Source organism: Oratosquilla oratoria, chromosome 34 (assembly GCF_046742065.1).
Source record: "Oratosquilla oratoria isolate Oo_2021 chromosome 34, ASM4674206v1, whole genome shotgun sequence".
In the NCBI taxonomy this organism is placed as follows: domain Eukaryota; kingdom Metazoa; phylum Arthropoda; class Malacostraca; order Stomatopoda; family Squillidae; genus Oratosquilla; species Oratosquilla oratoria.
The window spans coordinates 22,584,661-22,607,978 of NC_134810.1; the positions used below are offsets into that span (position 1 = coordinate 22,584,661).

Sequence of the window (23,318 nt, forward strand, 5' to 3'; positions counted from 1 at the left end):
GCCTCACTGTAGTTAATGGGCTAGTTGTTGACAGTGTGAAGTGATAGGAACCAAAAGAAACCTCCAGGCTCTAAGCTTGTTATTGTTGTTGTCGTTCCCTTGACTGGCAGAGCAGCTTAGTCTTCCTAAGGAACGCCACGAGTGAAACGGGGTTTTCCCACAAATCCTTTACAGAGTGTATATTGTGTTGTTGGCGTGCGCGATTATAAACAATGCAGTCTTCCATAATGTATTGTATAGTATGGGGTGAAGTGTTGTATACTGGAGTTATCTGCAATGCGGTCATCCAGCTGATTGTTCCTTGTTGTTGACATGGTTCGAATCGGGTTTGATGGACCACTTACAAATCAATGACAAACTATCATAGTGCAAATATTATTACATAAAAATACAAATACATAACATACAAGATGTATAACATACATAATATACAAAATATTTAACAAAAGAAACACAAAATACAAACTAGACAAAAAATATGCATGACAATACGAATGAATGACGCAACATTATAAAGCTAATCGTAAACATTGAATGCCATATTTCAACTCAACTAAGCACCATAAGCCTTCCAAACACATCTATACCTATCCAAACCTGAACAAAAAATATATGGAGACAAATTGTTCTTAGTTTGTAGTTATAACCTACATGGTGACCCAAGAACTGTGCTTATTCTTTGATTCTGTATCGTCTATAGACATTTTTAACGAACGTTTTTTTTATGTTACCATTTCATATGTCCAGAATTAGTGGATATTGGATGAGAAAAACACGTTTTCGTTGGTGGATTTTCATCGCTGTCATATTCATCATCCGTTCAAGTGTGTATAAAATATACATAATTAGAACAGGTCTCATAAGTTATGTTACTGAAATTCTTGTAGAATTAAATTATTGTTATATTTTTATTCGTGTAATATGTATGTCATTAAGAACATAAAACATTCAACTTTACCGAGCACTGTAGTGTATTGCAATATGGAGAAATACGATAGTATCATGTAATGATACGACAGTTCTCATTGTAACCCAAACAAATTGTCATACTTTCTGTTTACATTGTAGTTCGATTTGGCGGCAAGTGAAATGCCGAAAATTAAGATCAAATATATTATTTCCTTTTCGTCTCAGGTATGTGTGGCATTCACTATGTTTCCACTACCATTTCATCAGTGGAGCCTAAGGTGCTCCAACTTTTGTAATAATTTTTTGATGAATATGCAGTTATGTTTTTGAGGTTCAGACCTAGGCCCTAGCCTAGACGAAAATGAAATTTGGCTTGTGAAGTGAATTAGTCTTAGACTGGTTTTAAGGTAATTTCATATTTATGTAATACGCCTTATATTTGAGTACGAGAAATAAATAATATGCAGTTAACTCAGTTGTCTGGTACAAACAACTTAGTGGCGTTAGTATCAGACTTATCTGGAGGCACAAACTTGAAACTGGGTTGTACACACTACTACAATCTAGGTACGCCCACAAAAAAAAAAAAATATTGTTGCATATGAAAGATAACTTTATTAGAAACAAAATGCTTTTTAAATTTTTGAAATAGCTTGAAAAATAAGGGAGATACGATTTTTTGAATTATTTTTTTAGCCCGCATTTTTGGCTAGACTTTACCATAACAAAGTGTTAGAATTAAGGGTGGTAATTTGTAAAGATTTCGGTAAAGAAATACACATTAACTCTAAACCACTGGTCCAATTTTATTAAAATTCGGAATACTTGGGTTTTATGGATCAACAAATCACATGAGCATGTCAAAAACAATGTGAGACATCTCCATCATACCATATTTGCCTTTTCATGGCAACCATGAAGCTGTCAATTTTCAGATTATCGTCAATAAAATCCAAATCGCTGGCCCAATTGACATGCAACTTGGCATGTAAAGGTTTTATAGGTCAACAAATTACCTGAGCATATCAATAACACTGCAGGACCTTCCTCTTGGACCGTTTTTACTAACACCTATCACGTTGCCATGGCAACTGTTGCCAATTTAGAAGTAATCAAGATTTTACAAACCGCTGGCCCAATTGACTTGCAACTGGGCATGTGAAGGTTTTATGGGTCAACAAATTACCTGAGCATATCAATAACACTGCAGGACCTTCCTCTTAGACCGTTTTTACTAACACCTATCACGTTGCCATGGCAACTGTTGCCAATTTAGAAGTAATCAAGATTTTACAAACCGCTGGCCCAATTGACATGTAGCTGGGCATGTGAAGGTTTTATGGGTCAACAAATCACCTGAGCATGTCAATAACACTGCAGGGCCTTCCTCTTGTGCCGTTTTTCCTAACACCTATCACGTTGCCATGGCAACTGTTGCCAATTTAGTAGTAATCAAGATTTTACAAACCGCTGGCCCAATTGACTTGCAACTGGGCATGTGAAGGTTTTATGGGTCAACAAATTACCTGAGCATGTCAATAACACTGCAGGACCTTCCTGACTACTAGTCTTGACACTTCTCATGGACATGGCATGATGGTGATGTGTAAACAAAATCAAACACGAACTGGACGCATCAGATTCATGGGTGATATGCCTACATATAATGCCGCTAAGCTCAAACATCAAGTGATCAACGATCTTAAGCTTCTCATTTCCGGGAGAAAATAGGTTGATAAACTTGTTTATGTAACTTAGAATTATTTTTATTGATGCCTTACCTTAATATTTTTACTCGGAAAACTATGTTGCCGAGTTTGATAACCAAATTTCCGTTTAAATTGCTGAAAAAAAAATTCTATTTCAAGAATTGGGCATACACTTGCAAAACAACAAGATAATTTGAATATCTTGCGCATGCGCTGAACACGGGAAGCATTCAAATTAAACTAAACAAAAGCTAGTGGGCCGCAACAAATGGCGATGTAAACAGTACATGGTCAACAGTGGCGCCGTGCGTGGATTCGGGCGTACCTATACAATCTACATAGACATAATTTTAAGTTTAGTATCAGTATGATAGTTATGATTCTCCCTTCGTTTGATAGTACTGTACTGTAATTATATGTTCCCCCGTTCCAAAGGCAAAACAAACTCATTATTTAAGTGTCTATTGATTTTGGTGTCTTAACACTTTGCTCATTTATTATTGTAATCATGTAGTATTGCATATAGATTTTATATGCAATACTACATGATTACAATATCATGATGATAACATTCTAGAAACACATAAGCATAGATATATAAAATGAAACTTATATTATCCAATAGGTCCTAACCTATCCTGACTGGTATCATTCCAGTTACCAGTATCACCCAGACACATTTTTCACTTTTGTCGGTTTACCATTTCAAAGGTTATTTTGTTTTTATCGGTGACTTGTTTACTTGTTTCCATCTAGAAGTGCCGCTTTACAGCCACAGTGATCCACCGCTGCTGCTCAACCTGATTTCTCCTGCAGAGCAACTTGGTCTGGTATTGTGTTGGAGGTTCTACATTGGGCTGTATACCCTAGTACAGGGTGTTCATCTGGAACTGTTCTTAGGAACCTGTCTAGTGCAACTTTGAACCTCTCTACTGTGCACCCAGACATACCTTTAATCTCCTTTGGGAGTGAGTTCAAGATTATTGGACCTTCATAAGGGAGGCTGGTTGCCAGTATGGTTCTGATCTTCTTTGGGGTTGTAGAAGGCAAGCTGCATTTCTTGCATTGGTGCCCCTTTCTCTCTGTCATGTAGGGTTGTAGGTCTTGGGCTTTTGAGTCCAGCACTTGTCTCACTAGGATTTTCCAGATGTAAATAGCTCAATACCTGTCTCCTGTGCTGCTCGGAGTACAGGCCCAGTTTTAGCAGTCTATCCCAGTAACTGAGGTCCTTCATGCCCTGAATTTTCCTGGTGAAAGACCTCTGTACTGCCTTTAGCTGCTGTATATCTTCTCTTCTGTGGGATGACCATAACTGGCTCCAATAATCTAGTAACGGCTGTACCAGGGCCTTCCATAGAGTTGCCAGTGTCTCTGGGTCCCTTTTGGTGAAGATTCTCAGCACCCACCCAGCTATCATCCTGGTTTTCTTGACTCTCTCTCCTATGTGGTACTAGAATGAGTAGTCCTCACTGAGGTACACCCCCAGGCGATGTGGATTGTGGCTGCAATTTTGTGCCCCCCTTCTGCATAAAGCATTGTCATCTCATTTATTTCATGGTTGTGTCCATGCCCCAACATTTTAAATTTTTCCTCATTGAAGTGCATATTGTTTGTAGCTGCCCAAGCATACACCGCATCCAGGTCTTGTTGGAGGCAGGATCACTTCTATGCTGGTGGTGTGGTGACTCATGGTAGTGTTGTCGGCAAATGTTGTGAGGAAGGAATAATTTACTCCCTGTCCGTCATGTGCAACAGGAACAACAGTGGGCCCAGAACAGATCCCTGCAGGATTCCACTAACCACCTCTGCCCCTTGTGACTTGCATCCATCCAGCCCTACTGTTTGGTGTCGACCTATAAGAAAGTCTTGGATCCAGATGCCCAGTTTTTCTGATATACTAAGGGCTTTTATCTTACGTAGTAATATGCTGTAATCTACCTTGTCAAATGCCTTGGCAAAATCTAGAAACACAACATCTACATTCTTGCCCTCTGCCAGACTATGCAAGATGTCCTGGTATAGTAGGAGTTTAGACAGGCAGGATCTTCCCTTCCTGAAGCCATGTTGATTGTTTCTGTGAAAGTGATGATCTTCCATGTACTTTGTGATCCTGTCTCTAACACATTTTTCAAATAATTTGATTAAATAGGAGGTGAGGGTGATAGGCCTATAGTTTTTCGGTAGCCTCCTATCTCCATGTTTGTAGATGAGGCACACTGTTGCTTTCTTAAGTTCCTTCGGAACCATCTCCTTATCCACCGAGCATCTCCATAATAAGCAGAGTGGGCGGGTCAAGGCCTTGCTGCACTTTTTGAGGAGAATCACTGGCACTCCATCTGGTCCCGCTGCAGCGGTTTAATCTCCCTAATGGCTTTTTCCATGTCCTCCTCATCAGATGAGGTCTGTTATCCATGGTTATCCCTGCAGCCTGGACTTAGTGAAGAAGTCTTTGGGCTTCTTCACAATTTTTTCTTGCCTCGGCTCACTAAACACTTGATTGTATTGGTGCATTAGTAACTGGCACATTATCTTAGGGTCCCTTGCCATGCTGCCATCCATGATTTTCAGTGGCCCAATCTGAGACTTAGTTTCTGAAAATCTTTTTGTAGTTCCCAAAGAAGTATTTAGGGTTCTTTCTTATGGTTCCTACTGCCCTTGCTTCTTTCCTTATCCTATGCTCTATGTGGGACTGCTTTAGTATCTCTTTTGTACCTATTATCTTGCTACCCAATGTCCTCTTCCTTTCCTCCATACATGTCCTCCTCAGTTGTTTATTCAGCAGAGTTCTCTTTCTCATCAGCATCTTTCTGTCCCTGGGTATTATATAGGAGCTTCTTCTGATAAACCTCTTCCTCTCTGGGAATGGTTACATTAGGTTAGGTTAGGATGTATAATGTTGGGAGGTATTGGACAATGTAAATTATATGTTAAATATATGTGTTTGTGTGGTTTTAGAATTTCACCACCTAACCTAACTATTCCATAGAAAAAAGATATTTCAAATACATTTTTTATTTTTTATTATTCATTTATTCATTTGTTATTGTTTTTTTTTTTTTTTTTTTTTTTTTTTTTTAGAAAAATGAAAAATGCATTTGCATGTAACTGGAACAGAACCTCACAGGCAATATTTGATTCATTTCCTTTTTTACAGGATCCTAAGTTTCCTGCTGACAATATACTGAAGGAGTCTGGAACATGGCTTAATGACCCTTCAGATCGTTCTGGCAAATTGCAAATGGACCTTCAACTGGAAAAGGCATCTGTAGTTGACTTTATTGATATTGGTAAGAAAAAAAGTTAATTTCTTTTTCTGATTATAATGATATAGCATTAGCCAGACGAAGATATTTGTCTTTAGACAGGATGTCCATCAACCAACACCTAATCTATGCTAAACATAACAAAGTTTACCTCAGTCTCATAATCCCACACTTGCCAAGTGCCATATGTGTGAATGTTTGGGCCCAGGACATAAACCCACCTCAAGAATTGGCCCAGGACATAAAACACTATCAATTTCCAAAGTGGGTTTATGTCCTGGTCCCAAACGTCCATACAAGTGTTGGTTGGCAAGTGTGGGATTAAGAGACCAAGGTGTAAATTGCCAACACTGATCTTGTATACTCATACATTCATACATACACACAGATAAAGGTTGGCTGGTCTCCTGCAATAGAGGGTCTGGGCAAAAAATTAATTTGTAGTAAAGCTTTGGCAAGTTATTCTATTGAATTTAAAATTCAAGCAGCTTTTGTAGGACTGGCACCAGTGTGTGAGTGAAGCAACGCACTTACCAACACTGATCTTGTATACTTGTACATACATACACAAATACAAAGGTCATGGCTGCAATAGAGAGCCTAGGCAAAAGATTGATTTGTAGCAAAGCTGTGCCAAATTATTCTGTTGAACTAACAAAGTTGAAGTAGCCTTTGTAGGACTGGTGCTAGTGCTAGTGTGTGAGTGAAGCAACACGCTCCCTGGCATATGCCCCTAATTGCTAAATTAATCCTTAAACTCTTTTGAATATCATGGAAATGCTCTTAACCTCTTCAATACAAGTCAAATTCTCATGTGCAACATCGGAAGCCTATTGTACAGTGCATCACACTACTTGTGTTATGAAATATAAAGTCACTGCTATATTACTTGTTCTTTTTCACTCTGAGTAATAATAAACACAGAAAACATGATCAAATCAGTTCACAGAATTCAAGGGTCACTTAGCTACAGCTACAAAATAAATATAATCAAGACACCGATACCAGCATCCTCCTATACCCACCCGTGCCTCGTGACGCCTTTGTAAGTGTCATCATATGGAAGAGGAACTTATGAAGCTGAGTTCAATAAGGGCATTCTAAGAAATGAACAAAAATGTTAATGACAGCTTTCTGTCATATCACTTTAGTTGGTAAAGTAGAAGAGAAACACACAGTAAGGGAAAGATTTTTCAGATTTTACACTCACAATGGCAGAAATTGTGTTGGGAAAGGGGTTGGAGAGAAAAAATTCAGCAGGTTGACTTGAATGATATCATTTGCAGAGGGCTCAGCAATGTAGTTGTTGACATAAAGGTAGGACCAATGATGGGTACCTCCTTGTGGTGGCCCTACAAGATGGACACTAGAGTAGCACATTTTAAAAACCTATCAATCCCCTCACCCCCACAAGGAGGTGCAGGGTTGACACTTCATCTGCAGACTGAGCATAAGATTTCTCTCTTTCAACCTCAGCTGTATTTCTTACAACCTCTCACACATGGAGAACTGACTGCTGGTGACTGCTCCCCTCCTCCTACTTTCATCCAGTCCCACACTAATATAACACAGACAACAGTCTAAAGTTTCTTCCCAGAGCAATCTGTGGGAGGACCTGGACCACTGCAAGCCATTGTAGAGCTCAGGATTCTAGACATTGAAACTGTGAGTAGCAATTATTATTCATCCTCATGGGTGAAGGAGACAGGGATGATCCTTTTATCCATGAGGAGCTAAAAGGAGAGGGAAACAAACAGATGGTGGATGGGAATAGAATGAGTGGGAGTGGGTGCATACCTTGGCTGGCTACCTCCCGTGTAAGGGAGAAGAGGACTCTGGTATACAAATTATTTTCCACTTATATGCATATGACTTATTTTTCTTGCTGCTGTTACAGGAAATGCTGGGAGTGCCATGGTGAGTTTGGAAGTGGGCAGGTCCTCTTGGCCATCGAACCAACCTATGAAGTCCCTCCTGCCCACTGTTGCCCTTCGTACACCCATAGAATGTCGTTCAGGGAACAACACCAAGACAGTTCGCATGTTTAAGCAGAGTATGTTGGAACTATTTTACTCGTCCTCCCTCCATCTGTTTTGGGTTGTTAGGAATGGCATGAAAACTGAAAAGTAGATATCTAAATTGAACAATTGAACTAGAAAAAATAAGAGATATGGGATGTGAGAGCTCAATTTTGCAAATTATGACTAGTTATATTTCAGAAATTGCATTCAATCCATGATCTTTACACAATGGAAGAACACTGGTAGAAGATAGCTTTTGTTTTTTCTTTTCCCTCTCCTCCAATTTAGACCTTTGCCTTACAGCTCTGAAAATAATCAAGATACTATGATAATTTAAATTTGGACAAAATATAAGTAAAAAGATGTGATAATGTACATTAATGAAATTTTATGAGATATTCATATAAGTAGAAAGTAGGGATAATTTAGATAATATGATTATATATACATATATAGGTAGGAAGTTTTGGAAATTTAATAATAACATTTTAAAAATAAACAGTTATGGAAATTTAAATGTGAGATTTGACAAAATTCTTGATTGGTGACAATTATCTTAGTAACTATAAGTTTTAATGACTCAATGAAAGTTAATTTACCTTTGCTATTTGTAGAGTGTATCACTTGATATAGAGACATAGATCAAAGAGGAACAAGAGCAAAAGCACAGAAAAGCAAGAGAGAATGAGTGTTTTGATAAAATGTGAACAGGTGTAGGAGCTAATAGAAGGTTAATTTCTATTTATACAATTCTCAGTTTTGAGAAGTGGAAAATCATAAATGAGTAGATCAATGGAGGTAGTCTTGTTCCCTCAGGTGATTGGAATGAACTGCACTTACAAGTGTGGTGAATGAACTGATTACTCTCCGCTGACCAATTGGAGCCTATATCAACACATTGTTTCAACAACTCCCCAAAGATTAGCCAAACAATTTGTTTAAACTTGAAAGGTAGATTTGCCAACATTGGAGAAATGAATTTATAAAATTGCGTTGCAAACAACTTAGCAAGGTTTTCTTTAAGCATTATCATATTGTTATTTTTAATCCATTATTTAAGTTTTTTAATAACTTGGATCCAAGTAAATAGATTTTCAGTATAGGAAAGAGAACTAATAACTTGTGGTTTGAAATCTATTATAATCAATATTATATTTAAACAATTGTCACAGTACTTCATTTGTAGGTGAAAACAGTCAGTATAACAGAATTAAAAATGAGTAAATTTAGATATTCATAAATTTAGAGTTATACAAAAGAAATGAAAAATTAGAAGATTGTGAATATAAAAATAATGACAGGTTTAGCATAATGTCACAATAATTATGACTCCCACATTTCAAATCCACACTAGATGACTTCAGTGTGGACACTTGCAACGAGAAGTGGGATCGTGTCCGTGTTATATGCAGCCAACCTTTCCGCAAGGACCAGCAGTTTGGCCTAGCCTTCCTCCGTCTTCATTCCAATAGTGAAGTATCAACAGCGAGCAAAAATTTGGTGAGCCAGGCAAAGGTGGAAAATGTCAACACTGGGAAAGCTGAACTTCTGAGTGTCCTTAAGGGTCCTCACAAAAAGAAACAAGTTTTATCCAACAGGTAATTGGTTTGCATTACCTAGTTGTATTATACAGGAAGGGAGCTATGCTCGTGATGACCCATCTTTGTATCTCTCAGCATCAAGTTTTTTCTTAAAATCTTGAATAGAGTTTGCACACACTGCTTATTTGTCTAATTTGTTCCAAGTATCAATCACTCTGTGTGGGAAGCTGTTTTTTTTTTTTTTTTTTTTTTTTTTTTTTCTCCAGAAAAAAAAAATTAGAAGATTGCAAAATAGAGGTTACATGAATGCATACCTCTCTCACACTCTCTCTTTCTCTCACACACACGTGCACACACCACTCGATGATGCAGTGGTAGCGCTCCTGGCTGCCACTGCAGTGGTCTGAGTTTGAATCCCGCGTAGGGATTTAGGGGAGGCAGGGGGGATAAGGTCATAGCATTACCCATAGCTTGGTCATGTATGAGCTCTGAGCTCTTTTTTTTTGGGGGGGGAAGTGAAATAGCTGCCAATCATGAGTCCAACACGTGATCCAAGACTGTGGTGAATTACACATACCCTCTCTCTCTCATCTTTTTTCTTCTGCTTGAGTGATCACGGTTACAGATGGTCATATGATTTTTTTTCCTTTACTAAGTATTGAAAATGTAAAATGTTCAGATGGACAGGTACTAATAGAAGTGAAGGCAACAAGGGGGAGATGGGTAGAGTATTTCAGAGACTTGTTAAATATAGAGGAGGATAGAGAGGTTTTGACTGTAGTAGGGAGATGCCAGGAAAATTACTTTGATGGAGAGAAGATAAACTGAAACATTTGAAAAGGTATGGGCAAAAGATGATATGTACAAGGAGTGGTGACGGTGGCAGATTCAATGTGAATTTGAAGAGTATTTGGGGTTGCATGTGGCAGTGAATGGAGGAGTGGAGGTGGGTGCAAATTAAAGAGTAAAGGAGATAGGTAAGTTTGTGTGTGTGTTTGTCTATGACATACATTTACATGAGTTTTATTTTGTCCTCAGCCTTCAAAATCTAGAGACAAGTCGATATTACAAAGAGGATGCACCCACTCCAACAACCAAATCATCATCTGTACCACTTTCCCGATCTGCGCAACTTGTCCTAGCCACAAAACATGGTCCAGGTATGTACTCAAAATGAGGATTGCTGATGTTGATATGCTAAATGTGATCAGTCACAAACTTTATCATTTGTTCTGGTTTCACTCTTCTGCTGTAAATGAAATTATTTATTGTATGGTATAGTATATAAATACATTCATAACAAAGGCATTTTCCTCCTGATAAGGAGTGGCTGAACCAAAGCACACACACACACTACATACATACACATATTTTTAACTTCATATGATATAATAAGATGTTACCAAAATGTTTAATGTTTGCCAATTCTTTGTTGTAGCAATTTATGAAAGACGAGATCCCACCCCTCACAAGGATAAAAGGAGAGAGCAAAAGAGTCAAAATAACCCACAGAGGAACAGGCAGCCATGGAATGAAAGTGAAATCTCAATCATTGAACCCTCTCCAGCCAAGGCATCATCAAAAGGTATGTTAGATGGAGGTGAGGGTGATGACACGTTTTGAAACTAGGCAGCAGGAAGCTGATTCTTTTTTATGCCCATCTTGTAGAACCATCACTGGCAGGTATCTCTCATTGATTCCACCAAATATTTTTTGAGATAAAGTGTTCAAGAAATATGATCAGTGTTACAAGAATGGATAGATTGAAAAATGTGGAGGTAAAACATAGAATGGGGGTTGTTTGTTAGGGTAGAACATGGTGCTGATATGGTTTGGGTATATGGAAAGAATTAACAAAAAGATACTAGCAAAGAATTTATGATGATGATGATGATATGGTTTAATGTCACAAACTCCCCCCTATCGGAAGGCTAGGACGGTGCCCCTCACAGAGGGCTGGAAAACAGAAATAGATGGAGTGAGCTTGGGAGGAAGAGCAAAAATGAGAAGGATGCATAGGATAAAACAGGACTGTGGTTGCATGTTGAAATGACTGTTAAGCAGGAAGGAGAGTGTAAAAAATATGCATTGCCTGTACCATCATAATCAAAACATGTCCAAATGGATAGTAATCATATCCTATTTATGTTTTGTTTGGTATTTGTCTCGACCCTTATTATCATCTTTACATGTTTGAATGTAATTTTCTTACTTCTTGGTAACTGTTTTTTCTATTTTGCCCGTTTGATTCAGAATTATTTTTTAGTATAACATAGTAGTTTCATATTTGGTTTCACTACCTTACCTTGCATTCATTTCAGTGAGTTTTTACATGTAGAAGCCCTCAACTCCACCCACGTATCACATTACATCATAAGCACAACCAACTAAAGAAGAAAGAAAAAAGACAGCAATCTACTCAAACACCTACAACAGCCTAAACCTGCACCACACAACAAATCCATACAAAAACACACTCACATTTAGATCATAGAACAGGCATTATAAGACCAACCACCAAACTCCCTATTCCATCAAATCCCTGGGACATTAGCCCAACAGAACAGTCCCTCCCGAGAGAAGCACAACTACAATCAGATCACCAATCATCATCAAGTCCACCTCATTCAGTGAATACAATTGTGTATCGAAATAAACACCATGTGAGGACTGTTTATTTCAATAGACTTGTCAGCAACTGCCACTTTCATACAGTACAATTGTATCTGCTTGGTGATATAACCTACTGTCTTGTAGCTTACATCCATTGTTTCATGGTTTCTGTAATATGTAAGAATATATATATATATATCTATATTTTTCTTTCTTAACTACAGTGAAGAACCCAAAGATAGAGTTGGAGTTTGAGGCACTGCAGTTCATGATTTCCCTTGAGCTCTCCATCAATGAGATCAACTCCATAAAGGTGTCAGGTAAGTTACCAAACACTCTGAACTCCATACACTTATACATGGCAACAAGGGTCAACCAACCCCTACTTCTTTTCTGTCAGTAGCGATCCAAAAACCTACTCAGAAATAGAGTAGTCTGAGTAGACCCACCAGGAAGTTAAGTGTATCCAGTGTGCTCGGTTATCATTATACACAAGGGGATTGACCATACAATCAATAGAGAAGTGATCTTGAGAACAGGAACTATGATTGAAAAAGAGACATGAGGTAAAGGAAGTTGACAGAGTCCTGTAAAATCCCTGTAATATATCTTTTAGGATTAATGTGTTTGAGAAGTATATTAGGTGTTGTAAGGATGGATAGAATAAGAAATGTAAAGGTTAGACATAGAATGGAAAGAGAGCTTTTGAATAGGGTAGATCAGAGTGCTGGGGTGGTTGTGTGGAAAGAACAAATGAGGAAAGACTAGCAAAAAGAATGTGGAAAGCAGAAGTGGGTGGAGTGAACTTGAGAGGAAGACCAAGAATGAAGTTGATGAGTGGAGTGAAAGGGGCATTGGATGCATGGTGAATGCCTGCTGAGCAAGGAAGAGAGATTGCAAAAAATAGGAATGAGTGGATGAAGGAATGATGCATACTGGTGTTCATCTTGTCTGCTCAGTAGATTTTTGGTATAGATGAAGAGGAAGGTCACTGTATAATGAAGTGGTAAGGTTAAACCACCTGTGGGTGTTGAGCCCTCCTGTAGAGGTGCTGCATCTTGCTGCATAGCATTGGATTCAGTGTGGTGTTCAGATAGGAGATTAATAGACGAATGCCCTTTGGTGAGTATTGTATGGATAAAATCATGTTGATGGCTGTGTACACAAAATACCATACCATGTTTGTTCCATACTTGGTAGTATATTAATTGGGAAGATGTTCCTCTCCTAATCCTCTCAATCAAAACCCTATCATAAGCCTTCCCAACTACACTCAACAAACTGATCTTTCTTAAACTACTATACTCACACTTGTCCCCTTTTCCCTTGTAAAGTGGAACTATACAGGCACTCCTCCAGTCCTCCGGCACTCTACTCACTTTTAGACAAACATTAAACAACTTCACCAGCCAGTCCACCATCACTGTACCTCCCTTTTTTAGACACTGCATGACACTCATCCAACCCAGGTGCCTTACCTGCTCTCATCATTTTGATAACTGCTTTCACCTCAGGTTATAAGTTCAGAGCCAATCTTCCAGAATTCTTTTGCATGATCGGATAAGGCAATGATCTCAGTGGGGTAGACAAAAGTGAAGTCCATGGGATAAAAGAACAGCACCACATATTTGCCCTTGTAATCAGAGAGGGAGATTTCCTTGAACTGTCCATTGACAACAGCAGTGCCTTTGAAGGAGAGTATTGGGCAACCAATAGTAGGAACTACGTTGTTAGTCATGGTGAAAAATTTGTTTCCAAAGATGGAAGTTGTACCAGCAACAACACAGACCAAAGGTCAAATAAACAAATTAGATAAATAATGATAAATAATGAACAAACAGAAAAATTATGATAATTCATAAAGAATAATAATGATAATAGTAATGATAATAATAAAAGAATAGAAAAATAAGATAAATGAACAGGTAGATAAATAATAATAGTAAATTGATAAATGAAATAAAATATAATAAATGGCAGGCATTACATCATATTGCTTAGGTATTTATCAGAATTATTCTTAAAAGTTTGAACTGCAATACATTGCACTGCCTCTGCGGGAAGTTTAATCCATTCATTTACTATACGGATGCCGAAGTTGTACCCACTTTCAAATTGAATATACTTCCTGACAATTTGAGACCATTATTTCTTGTGTGATTCACATTGTGTGAAAATTTCATTACTTTTGATGTCAATTCCCTGTAGAATCTTAAAGACCTGTATGAAATCACCCAAGTCTATGCTTTTTTAGGGAAAATAGATTTATATTTTAGTCAATCTTTCTATGATTTATTTCTGATATTTGGAATCAGTTTTGTGGTTTGCCGTTGTACTTTTTCTAATCTGTTAATGCCCCCATCACCCCATCCATCCATCTCATCATCAGTCGTCCCCTTAAACTCACTCCTTGTACCTCTGCCTTCCACACCTCTTTTACTAATCTTTCTTCACTCATTCTTTCCATGTGTCCAGACTATCCCAATACTCTTTCATCAGCACTCTCTGTCGTCTCCAATTCCACTCCCACTCCCCTCCTCACCTCATTTCTCACTCCAACATAATAACCCATACCATACTTCACAGACATTTCATTTCAAACACATTCAAACTTTTCCTCTCTCTGCATCTCTTAAATTCCAAATCTATGCCCCATGCAAAGCTGTCAGCACAATCACACCTTCATACAATCTCCTCTTTGCATCCATTCCCAGATGCCTATTTCTCATGACACTTTTTAGTCCCCCAAGGCATTTACTTGTTTTAATCTACAATTTACCTCTACCTCCACCTCTCCCTTTCCTGCCACATGTGACCCCAAATACTTAAAGCTTTCCACTTCCTCCAGCCTTTCTCCTTTAAGACTTACTTCCAACTCACTGCCATCCTCTCCCCTTGTACATCTCATCACTTTGCTTTTACCTATATTTACCTTCAACTTTCTCCTATTGCATACCTTCCCAAACTCTGTCACTAACTCATGTAATCCCCCTTTTGACCCTGCCACAAGTGCAGTGTCATCAGCAAACTACAACTGGCTCACCTCCCACTTTTCTCCATTTTCTTAAACCATCTCTAGTCCCCTGCCCATTACCCTCACCTTTACCTCCCACACCACCCCATCCATGTACACACTGAACAGCCACGGCAACATGACACATCCCTGACGCAGTCCCACCCTTACCTCAGACCACTTGCTCTCTCCATTTCAAATTCTTACACAGGCTTTACTACTCGTGTAAAAACTCTTGACTACCCTTAACAGCTTTCTCCCAATCCCATATATCTCCAGAACCTCCCACAGTGCCTTCCAGTCTACCCTGTCATAAGCATTTTCCAAATTCATAAAGGCCCAAAAAATATCCTTACCTTTTCCCAAAGGTTTCTCACATATCTGTCTTACCACAAAAATCTGATCCACACAACCCCTGCCTTTCCTAAACCCACTCTGTTCCTCACCAATTACTCCCTCTGTTCTTCTCCTAATCCTCTCAGTTAAAATCCTCCTATAAGCATTCCCAATTACACTTAACAAACTAATCCTTCTGAAACTACTACACTCACATTTGTCTCCTTTTCCCTTGTAAAGTGGAACTGTACAGGCCCTCCCCCAGTCCTCCAGCACTTTACCCTCCCCTACTCACATTAAACAACCTCATTAGCCAGTCCACTATTACTGTGCCGCCCTTCTTCAGACAATCCACATGACACCCATCACCCAGGTGCCTTACCTGCTTTCATTATTTTAATAAATACTTACACCTCATCTTATCTTATTTCTCCTCTATTTTCCTCACCCATCACTATAATTTTCTTAGGTTATTTAATGTTTGCTGGAGAGAGGGTAGAGTACCGGAGGACTGGAGTAGTGCCTGTATAGTTCCTCTTTACAAGGGAAAAGGGGACAAGTGTGAATGTAGTAATTTCAGAGGGATTAGCCTGTTGAGTGTAGTAGGGAAGGCTTATGGGAGGATCTTAATTGAGAGGATTAGGAGAGGAACAGAGGGAGTAATTGGTGAGGAACAGTGTGGATTTAGGACAGGTAGAGGTTGTGTAGATCAGATCTTTGTGGTAAGACAGATATGTGAGAAAGCTATAGGAAAGGGGAAGGATGTTTTTTGGGCTTTCATGGATCTGGAAAAGGCTTATGATAGGGTAGACAGAAAGGCACTGTGGGAGGTTATGCAGATTTATGGGATAGGAGGAAAGCTTTTGGGAGCTGTCAAGAGTTTTTATGAGAGTAGTAGAGCATGTGTTAGGATTAGAAATGGAGAGAGTGAGTGGTTTGAAGTAAAGGTGGGACTTCGTCAAGGATGCGTTATGTCGCCCTGGCTGTTCAACTTATACATGGATGGGGTGGTGCGAGAGGTGAATGCTAGGGTAGTGAGTCAGGGATTGGAGATGGTTAAAGAAAATGGAGAAAAGTGGGAGGTGAGCCAGCTGTTGTTTGCGGACGACACTGCGCTTGTGGCAGGGTCAGAGGAGGGATTGAGGAAGCTGGTGGCAGAGTTTGGGAGAGTATGTGATAGAAGAAAGCTAAAGATAATTGTGGGTAAAAGTAAGGTGATGAGATGTACAAGGGGTGAAAGTGGCAGTAGACTGGAAGTGAACATTAAGGGAGAGCGACTGGAGGAAGTGGATAGTTTTAGATACTTGGGTGCAAGTGTAGCAGGAAAAGGTGGAGTGAAGGTGGAGGTAGAATGTAGATTGAGAGAAGCGAGTAAATGCCTTGGTGGTTTAAAGAGTGTAATGAGGAATAGACATTTGGGAATGGATGCGAAGAGGAGACTGTATGAAGGAGTGATTGTGCCAACAGCACTGTATGGGGCAGAAACGTGGAACATAAGAGAAGAAGAGAGAAGGAGTTTGAATGTGTTTGAGATGAGGTGTCTGAGAAGTATGGTGGGGGTTACTAGGCTAGATAGAGTGAGAAATGAGGAGGTGAGGAGGAGAACAGGTGTGAAAAAGGATTTGGGAGATAGGGTTGATGAAAGAATATTAGGATGGTTTGGACACATGGAAAGAATGAGTGAAGAAAGACTAGTAAAAGAGGTATGGAAGGCAGATGTGGAGGGAGTGAACATGAGGGGACGTCCTAGGATGAGATGGATGGATGGGGTGAAGGGGGCTTTGGGGAAGAGGGGAATGTCTGTTGAGGAAGGAAGGGAGAGGACGGAAGACAGAGGTGAGTGGAGAATGGTTGTATATGGATGATGTTGTGACTGCATGAGGAGGAATGGGCGGGGAAGTGGGGGGTGGGGTAGTATGTGTGAGTAAATTTTGACGCAGCCCGAAGGGATTTCTCCCCGTCCTCGCCTTATATGCAAAGGGGGACGGAGAGGGGGGGTCGCCGATTAAATGAAGCGGCCTCGCTGTGGATGTACTGTGTCTTGCGACACTGCTTCTGACCCAGGGCGGTGGGCAGGGTGCAGGGATGACCCGTCATCCAGGAGGTGCTCAGATGAGAGGAAGGGTGGGAGGGGTGTGGAGTGTATTTAGGGATGAAATGGGTGGGAGTGTTTTTATGCCTTTCCCTTTTGGGCTACCTCCCTTGGAAGGGGGAAAAAGCCTTGGTATATGTATGTATGTATGTATGCCTTCCACTGCTACCACCACTCCCTATCCTTCTCCACATTAAGCAACTCCCTAAAATAATCTACCCATCTTCTCCTTACTGCCCCCTCTTCCGTTATTATCTCTCCATCTGCACCTTTTATTTTTTTTTCCTCACTTGATTCACCTCCCCTTCCTCTTACCTTCCTTCCAAAACATCTTTTTATTTCTTTCCAAATTTTCGTATTCCTTTCCCATTTTACATCTGCTCTTCTTTTTGCCTCTTTTATCTTATGTTTTGCTTCTCTTTTTTTCTTTGTACCTCTTATATGTTTCTCTCATCCTACTTTGCAACCAGTCCATGAAAGCTTGTTTCTTCTCTTCAACGACCTTCTTGACTTCTTTATCCCACCACCCACTACCCTTCCTTCCATTCCCTCCTATCCTTTTTGTTCCACACACACTATCTTTGTATACTTTGTGACTCCTTCCTTGAAATGCACTCATTTGTCCTCCACTCTTAGTTGTACTATCTTTCACCACCTCCCATGCTTCTCTCAGCTTCTCCTTGTACACCTGCTCCTTTTCCTTTTCTAATCTAAGCACTTCCTTACCTTCTGTCATTTTCTTATTTCTCCATCTATCCTCCACTCTCATCTTACCTTCCACCAAAAAGTGATTCGATACTCCCCCACTCTCTCCTCTAAGAACATGGACATCCAACATCCTTCCTACTCTTCATGATACCACTACATAGTCTTTATCAACCACCCTTCCATCCACCACCCTCTCCCATGTGTACTTATGCTTAACTTTTTCCCTAAACACTGTGTTAGCTACCATCATCTCTCTCTCTCTAAACACATCTCCATCATCAACTCTCCACTACAATTTTTACTTGGCATTACACACTTCCCAACCACACCATCTACGGTTCATCCCCTACTCTAGCATGAAGATGTCTCAATACCACAACATTGACATTTCTCCCAAAACTCTCTATGCTTTTATTTAAATCAATCCAAAAAGCCTCCTTTTCCTCAACACACTTCTCATCACCACGGCCATATACACCTAAAAAGACCCACATCTCCCCAGTTGCACTTTCATGCCCAAACCTTGAAGAAACCTCTTTCCACTCCACCACATGCTTACCTATCACTTCATCTTACTAGTATAGACATCCCTTCCCTCTCTCATCTCTTCCTCACTCCTGACACCCTCCCCACCACACTCCCAAACTCAAACTCACCACTCCCTTTCAACTTAGTTTCACTCAATGCCAACACATCCATCTTCCTTCTCTCAAGGATACTGCCTATATCTTTCCTTTTATTCTAATCTGTACCACACCCACACACATTAAAAGACCCAAACCTTAGGGTTCTAGTTTGGAAAACTCCACCCAGACCCTCTTATGCCTTGACTTCTTGCAGGAATTTACCCTTTGGGCTACAGATAGCAGGATACTTAGTCCCATCATCCATCCCATTTTAGTTGCCTTTTGTGACTCAAATGGGAAAACTCAGTTGCAGTATTCTTACCTCCCCCTACCGTGGGAGTAGACAAAAATGGAAATATATATTCAGGGAAGTGGCACAAAACAGTATTAAGAGTGGGGGGACACTATGTATGTATGTATTATTATTAATTATTTATTAAAAAATTTTTTTTTTTCCTCCCAGACCTTAGAATGCGGTTTGAGAAACACAGAAAAAAGGATCTTACACGAGAACAGAGGTGGGTCTTCAAAGAAATTGCACTTGACTATGCAGCCAAACGACTCAAAGAAATCAAGTCATCAAATCAATATAATTCTAAAGACAGCACAGAAACAGATCCAGACCAAAGCAAAACTACCTTTCAAAAAAGAATGGAAAAAGAAAATGTTGAGAATGATGTAAACATTAAAGAGGAAACCAAAATAGAAACTGCACGGGGGACATTTAGATTTAAAAGACTAAATGGACTAAAGAAGATTATGCCAACTGAGAAAAACAAAAGTCCTCCAAAAAATTGTTTTCCAAAATTCACCAAAAACCTTGGCACTTCAGATCCACAAAGTCCTGCGGCCACCAGACCAAAGGTACGGGAACCCAGCACACCACATCTTCCAAAACGAAATGTAATGGATTTGGACGTCAGTTCCTCTCCAGACCACACCCCAAGCAAACGTAGAAAATTTAAACAAAGATGCCTTGATAAGTTTATTGCCAAGTCTTCAACCAGTAACATAGCTGCTGAACCTACCTCCATTGACTTAGATCCCGAGCTTATAACTATTGATGGTAATACGAAGCCTGCAGCCAGGGAAGATAGAAAGTCTTTGAAAAAAGACCTAGATATTATTGACATCCTTGATCAGAATCCTATAGAAGAATCCTGTCAAGATCAAGAACACACCACGAGTGGTGGCCACACTTTAGGCAAGTCTCCTGCAAACAAGTTTGGATTACAACCCCATGAGAGAAGCTTAAGAGATGGAAACTCCACCAGTTCTAGGGATGAGGATGTGCCGCAAATGTGCCAAGAATGTCCAGTTTGTCAAGGTCAGTGACAAGTTAATTTCAAGTGTCATTATAGATTTCTGGATAGAAATAGTACAGTTTGAATGAATGAGGCCAGGGTGGGGTGGTTACTGTATAACAAAATGGTTGGAGTAAGCCAACTAACTTACTACATTAGCTTAGACCCAAGTAATGTGGCAGGGGATAGGGATGACCCTTTATCCGTGAGGTGCTAAAAAGGGAAGGATGATGAAAGGATTTGGATAAGTGTAGGGTGGGTGTATGCTTTGACTTGGCCACTCACCTTATAAAGGGAAAAAAGGCCTTTTGATATGTATGTAGGTATAACTATATGTACATTTTCTTTCAGCTGGTGTACGTACATTGTCATACTTTTTGTACAATGGGTCATATCTATTGTCTTACTTTTTAATTTGTTAGGGAATGCATATGGTCATGAAGCATTTTCTTCATGTGGAGAACAATCTGTAAAATAAAAAAATGTTTAAGGGGAATAATTACATGTCAGTACTTCACCAAAACGGAATACATAATTATGAGTTTATATTTGTATTGCAGGAATGTTTAGCCTAGCAGACATTGGCAGTCATGCTGCTCTTTGTGGGTTGATGAATGTCAGCGATTCAGACGCAACAGATATGGAGGACAACTCAGATCAGGTGAGTTTTGCAATGACAATGGTCACTGGGAATTGTAACCACATTGCTCTAAATTGGTGGGGATTGATTAGTTCTTGGAAATCAACTTAGATATCTTAGTGACGTATTGAGTGAAATGGCAATGAACTATCCCAGATGCAACCACCACACAGAAGACACTGAACATCTCATAGTACAGTGCCCCATGTTAACAATCCCTAGACAACAACACAACATATCTTCTCTGAGTGACTTATGGTCCTGCATGGAGGATGCAGGTCTTCTGCAAGGAAGACCAGGGGCAATGGACTGACTGACTGGATATGAATAAATAGCAATAGAGGATTTTGAAGCATCATACATGTGATGAAATACAGAAAAAATAAACTACTTCTTCTGGACTAAGAAAGGGGATATCATTCACAAAATTGTGTAAGGTGGCAATAGTCATTGTCAGAATAAACAGAATATCTCCAGTTATTGAAGGATTTATAAATCACTGGGGTCAAGAATGAGAGCAACCATTAGACCAAGAAAAACTGAACAGATGAAATGTATGAAACATCAGGGTTGTCATCAAAATCTCACACTAGCAAAAATTTGTGTAGGTGAAAGAGTGAGTTGGGGAAGATTACATAGATTAAGGCAATGACCAGTTCCATGAAAGGAGTGTATCTATAACATGAATGAATTTATAGTAATGCTGGAGAAGAAATGTAATGAAATTTCTATGTGATTATAGCAGGAAAGAATAAAAGGATATGCGGGATGGGAGGAAAGGGATGAGGACTTTTCTTTCTCATATCTAGCTGTGGATGTGCTGTGCCTTGCGACACTGCTTCTGACCCAGGGCAGTGGACAGGATGCAGGGATGACCCGTCATCTAGGAAGGAGGGTGGAGGGGAGTGGAATATATGGGAAATGAAATGGGTGGGAGTGATTTCTATGCCTTTTTCTTTCTGACTACCTCCCATGTAAGGAGGGAAAAAGCATTTGGTATATGTATGTATGTATCTAGCTACCGTGATGGATGGTGGGTGAGAATGGGTGTCTGCCTTGGCTGGGTACCTCCCTTATAAGAGGGAAGAATCCTTTGGTATATAGATAGATAGCTACCCTGCCATCTGAAGCATCTCAACCTTTTCTTATGCAATTACCGCTTACAAGAGTTAACAATTATGCCTCTAGTTTCTCTTTCCTTCCACTGGGAGGTTCTGAAATTTGCTTCCCCATATGTTTTTCTATATGTCTATGACACATCTTTCCAAAAAGGAATATCAAGATACATCCCCGACACTAACAATCAACTTCAAATTGGTGTGATCTTCATTTTCTTTCCAGATTGGCCCTTTGGGTATTGTCTCTCTATACTTTGTGGACTTTTTGTTGCTCTTTGAAATATGTAGAAAAACAAGTTGCCTGTGTAATTAATTTTTCAGTAATTACCTTTGATCCAACTAGTGTGGCAGGAGAGAGGGATGATCCATGAGGTGTCAAGGTAGAAAGGGGAGATGGATGGGGTTTGATGGGTGTGGGTGCATGTATGCTTTGATTCAGTCACCTCTATGTATCAGGAAGTGTCAGTTTTCCATTATTTTTGTGCTATAGAAAAGTCAAAATGTAGCGTAAAATATATAAATCATAAATAGTCAATATTTTCATGCCAAAGGATATTAAAATAAAAATAAAAATAGATTAATAAATAGGGAAAAAAATCCTGCCAGAAATCATAGCAATAAAATTGCTAATTTTTATATTTACAGATCCCATTTTTTGGTCATGGATGATATTTGTTTAGTGTTAGGGGAGGGATTATTTTTGTAATCTCCATCTATATTTTAATGCTTATTATTAAACTGATTTTCTTTCAGACATCACAGTGTCCTATTTGTGACAATTACATTCCCACGGAGGAGCTGGAGAGCCATGCCAGTCGCTGTGCTGAAGAAATATTTGGATAACTATATAAACACAGGAGTTAGTTCAACTACATTTTTATATGTACCACCATTAAGGCCACATCTTGACTCAGATGTAGTCATATTATTATGTAAATAGAGGATTGTTATTATTTAGTAGAAAAAAATGTTTATATATTTGATCAATTTTAATAAAGATTTGTACTCAAGTTTCTGTTACTTATTAAGGTGCTCATCAATGTGATTGTGGTAAAAGTATCTTGATTTACCACTCCATCAAGGGGACTTTCCATGAAGTATCCTATCTAGAATCATTGATTGCATATTGCACTAGCTATGTAGGCTGCTGACCAGAAGATTGTTGGTCTAAAGCCTGCTCAGGTGAAGCCTAACTGTGGAGCTGTAGATATCCAATCATACCCAAGGCAGCATATATATACATACATATACCAAGGCTTTTTCCCCCTTACAAGGGAGGTAGCCTCCCAAGGCAGCAATTATCATTATTATCTATGCACCGCATATCTACATACTGCTTCTGACCCATGGCAGTGGACAAGGTGCAGGGATGACCCGTCATCCAGGAGGTGCTAAGATAAGAGGGAGGGTGGAGGGGTGTGGAGT

The 23,318-nt window shown here is 39.4% G+C and overlaps 1 protein-coding gene across 1 annotated transcript; it reads left to right on the forward strand.

Annotated features, from left to right (window-relative positions):
• Positions 1-1,035: 1,035 nt before the first annotated feature.
• On the forward strand, positions 1,036-23,218 carry LOC143018109 (uncharacterized). Its single transcript, XM_076173231.1, has 10 exons — positions 1,036-1,134; positions 5,773-5,905; positions 7,779-7,934; positions 9,257-9,500; positions 10,482-10,603; positions 10,882-11,028; positions 12,281-12,376; positions 19,295-20,158; positions 20,696-20,796; positions 22,647-23,218. The coding sequence occupies exons 1-10, from the start codon at positions 1,090-1,092 to the stop codon at positions 22,734-22,736; spliced, it is 1,998 nt and encodes a 665-aa protein (XP_076029346.1). The 5' UTR covers positions 1,036-1,089; the 3' UTR covers positions 22,737-23,218.
• Positions 23,219-23,318: the final 100 nt, after the last annotated feature.